The sequence below is a fragment of the Sturnira hondurensis genome, unplaced genomic scaffold (genome assembly GCF_014824575.4).
Source record: "Sturnira hondurensis isolate 20B ecotype Veracruz unplaced genomic scaffold, ASM1482457v3 Scaffold0015056, whole genome shotgun sequence".
Lineage (NCBI taxonomy): Eukaryota > Metazoa > Chordata > Mammalia > Chiroptera > Phyllostomidae > Sturnira > Sturnira hondurensis.
In genome coordinates this window covers 7,985,514-7,988,844 of record NW_028087687.1, presented here as the reverse complement: position 1 = coordinate 7,988,844, position 3,331 = coordinate 7,985,514, and the positions used below count along the sequence as shown (strand labels likewise).

At 35.7% G+C, this 3,331-nt stretch overlaps 1 protein-coding gene across 1 annotated transcript; it reads left to right on the top strand.

The window, feature by feature from the left end:
- Window positions 1–1,185: 1,185 nt before the first annotated feature.
- LOC118999697 (olfactory receptor 1094-like) lies at window positions 1,186–2,151 on the top strand. Its single transcript, XM_037064393.1, has one exon. The coding sequence runs from the start codon at window positions 1,201–1,203 to the stop codon at window positions 2,149–2,151; it is 951 nt and encodes a 316-aa protein (XP_036920288.1). The 5' UTR covers window positions 1,186–1,200.
- Window positions 2,152–3,331: the final 1,180 nt, after the last annotated feature.

The window sequence follows — 3,331 nt, the reverse complement described above, 5'->3', positions numbered from 1 at the left end:
GGCTAAGGTCATATATTTTAAATGATTAGTCATAGTATTAGTTTAGGGATCCAATATTTGCTAATGTTTTAAAAATAAATATATCTGATGACAAAAGATCAATTCTATAGTCTTCATTAATTTGTAACAAAAAATGACAAATTTGAAAGAAATTGTTTCATACATGTATTGCTTTACACATTTAATTAGCCTGCCTATATGCTATCATATCTGCTTGGTCATTCAAATATATTCCTATTTTAAAGGGGAATAAACTGTGAAGAGGAAGCCTAATCCCACACTTGACATTTAATCATGACCAGGGCAATGAACACTCACTTTTAGATCTAAATCCTATGTTATTTTTCCTAACCAGGTATGTCATTGAACTGAGATCAAGAATTGTATTGGGGTTGATTTTTTTCTTGTGACATTTGGGTCATATTTTTAATAGACTTAATCATTTTCATTAAAGTTTGTATTTCATTGCTTAATTTGGCTTACTGTGATCATGAGCCATCTTCCATAAAAAATCTTCATTATTCTTTCAGATAAACCCAAGGCAATCTAACAGAGGTAGAAATTTTTACACATTAGCTCATGAAATGTTACAACCCAGGCAACAGCCACTCTGTAGAACAAAAAGTAACTCAGCATATTCTTTATTGAACATAACTGTCAAAATTCAACTTTATTAGCATATTTTTTCAATTTTTACCTCAATGTTACAAAATAAATATTAATATTCTCATTATATAGGTGACTAACCTGTGGAATATCATTTTACAACATTACTGGAAGGTCTAGAATGCTGACTTTCTATTCCAGTGCTCTGCCCACTGAAACACTATCTGATGTGAATCACTATCAAAAGAAAATTATTTTTAATCAACCACTTGGTGTTCTAATGTCTCTTAATCAGAAAAGCTAATAGAATACAGTTATAAATTATCAATTGACCTGATAGTTTTGGAAATGTCATGGATTCACATAGTGAGTGGACACCCATCTTTTCCATTTAATTTTGCAGTGAATGGCATGGACACTTGACCCACTTACTTGTCACTATCTACTATGTGCAACTTGGAAATTCTACATTGCCAACAAATAATATGAGGACATAGCTCCTGTCTCCTTGTGTCACAACTCTGTTTATTCTTTTTGTAGTAAGTAAATTGTAATTGTACAAATATCTTTATGCTTGTTTTATAAGATTTCAACATGAAGAATGTCACTGAAGTTACTACATTTGTACTGAAGGGCTTCACAGAAAATTTACAAGTGCAAATCATCTTATTCTTCCTGTTTCTAGTGATTTACGTGTTTACTCTGGTGGGAAATTTAGGGCTAGTTGTATTGGTCATTGGGGATTCCAGGCTCCATAACCCCATGTACTACTTTTTGAGTGTGTTATCATCAGTGGATGCCTGCTGTTCCTCAGTAATTACACCGAATATGTTAGTAGATTTTTTGTCAAAGAATAAAGTCATTTTGCTCCTTGGATGTGCATCACAGATGTTTCTCGGAGTTACTTTTGGGACCACAGAATGCTTCCTCTTGGCTGCAATGGCATATGATCGCTATGTGGCAATCTACAACCCTCTCCTGTACTCAGTGAGCATGTCACCCAGAGTCTATGTGCCACTCATCATTGCTTCCTATGCTGGTGGCATTGTGAATGCCTCTATACACACAATAGCCACATTTAGCTTATCCTTCTGTGCTTCCAATGAAATCAGACATGTCTTTTGTGACATCCCTCCTCTCCTTGCTATTTCTTGTTCTGACACTCGCATAAACCAGCTTCTACTCTTCTGCCTTGTCAGTTCCATTGAGATTGTGACTATCCTGACTGTCCTGACCTCCTATGGTTTTATTCTGTTGGCCATTCTGAGGATGCGTTCTGCTGAGGGGAGGAGAAAAGTCTTCTCTACATGTGGCTCTCACTTAACAGGAGTGTCAATTTTTCATGGAACCATCCTCTTCATGTATGTGAGACCGAGTTCCAGCTATGCCTTGGACCATGACATGATTGTGTCAACATTTTACACCATTATGATTCCCATGCTGAATCCCATCATCTACAGTCTGAGGAACAAAGATGTGAAAGAGGCAATGAAAAGAGTGTTTGGAAAATTTGTGTTTACCAATAAAGTATCTTTTTACAGTTAAAATGAATTTAACAATTGAAAAGTATGTTCTATGCCTCAATATTAAAAAGATATGATGAACATGCTTGTTTTTCTTGTCAGAATGGCTATCATCAATAAATCAACAAATGATAGTTTGCTAAGATGAGGAGAAATGGAAGCCCTCGTGCACTATGGGTGGGAATGCAGGTTGGTGCAGCCACTGTGGAAAGTGATATGGAGTGAATAAAAAATGTAAGACGGAGCCCTGACCACTGTGCCTCATCTAGTTGGGCATCACCCCACACACTGAATGGTCTCCATTAGTTTCCCTGTCAGGGCACATGACTAACTAGTGTACTCCATCCCCGGTTGGGACATGTAAAAGAAGCAACCAACTGATCTATGTTTCTCTTTTGCATCAGTGTTTCTTTCACTTCCTCTCTCACTTCTTCCCCCTCTCCAAAAAGTAAATCAATATAATCTTTTTAAAAGTCTAGCTTACAAAAATTTAAAAATAGTACTGCATGATAAAGCGAGGATAAATGGTGATTGAAGGAGACATAACTTGGGGTGATGAACACACAATACAATTTACAGATGTGTAGTATGGAGCTGTACCTCTGAAAACTATATAATTTTCTTAAGCAATGTCACCTCAATAAATAAAATTAAAAATCTAAAAATTTGAATAATATTTTATAAATATAGAAATGGAACTGCCTTAAGACCCAGTGATTCCACTTCAGGAAATATATCTGGAAAAAACTAAAATGCTAATTTGAAAAAGTATATGTACCTCTCTGTTCATTGCAGAGTTATTTAAAGGACCAAACTTTGAAAGCATCCAAGTGCTTATCAGTAAGTCAGTGGATAAGAAAAGTTGTGGTAGTTTACACAATGGAATACCACTCGACCATAAAACAGAAAGTAATCTTTTTTGCAGTAGCATGGATGGGTGTAGAGGGTATTATGCTAAATGAAATAAGCCAACCAGAGAAAGACAAGTACATTATTTCACTTTTATCTGGAGCCTAATGAACAGAATAAGATAACAAACAAAATAGAAACAGATTCATAGACACAAAGAACAGACTGACAATTGTCAGAAGAGAGAGTTTAGGGGAATGGGTGGAAAAAGTGAAGAGATTATCCAGTACAAATTGCTAGTTACAGGCTATCCACAGAAATGTAGATGACAGCACAGGAACTATGAGGTCTGT

Excerpts from the sequence above, each read along its gene's own strand:
- LOC118999697 (XM_037064393.1), top strand. The coding sequence starts at position 1,201 with ATGAAGAATGTCACTGAAGTTACTACATTTGTACTGAAGGGCTTCACA.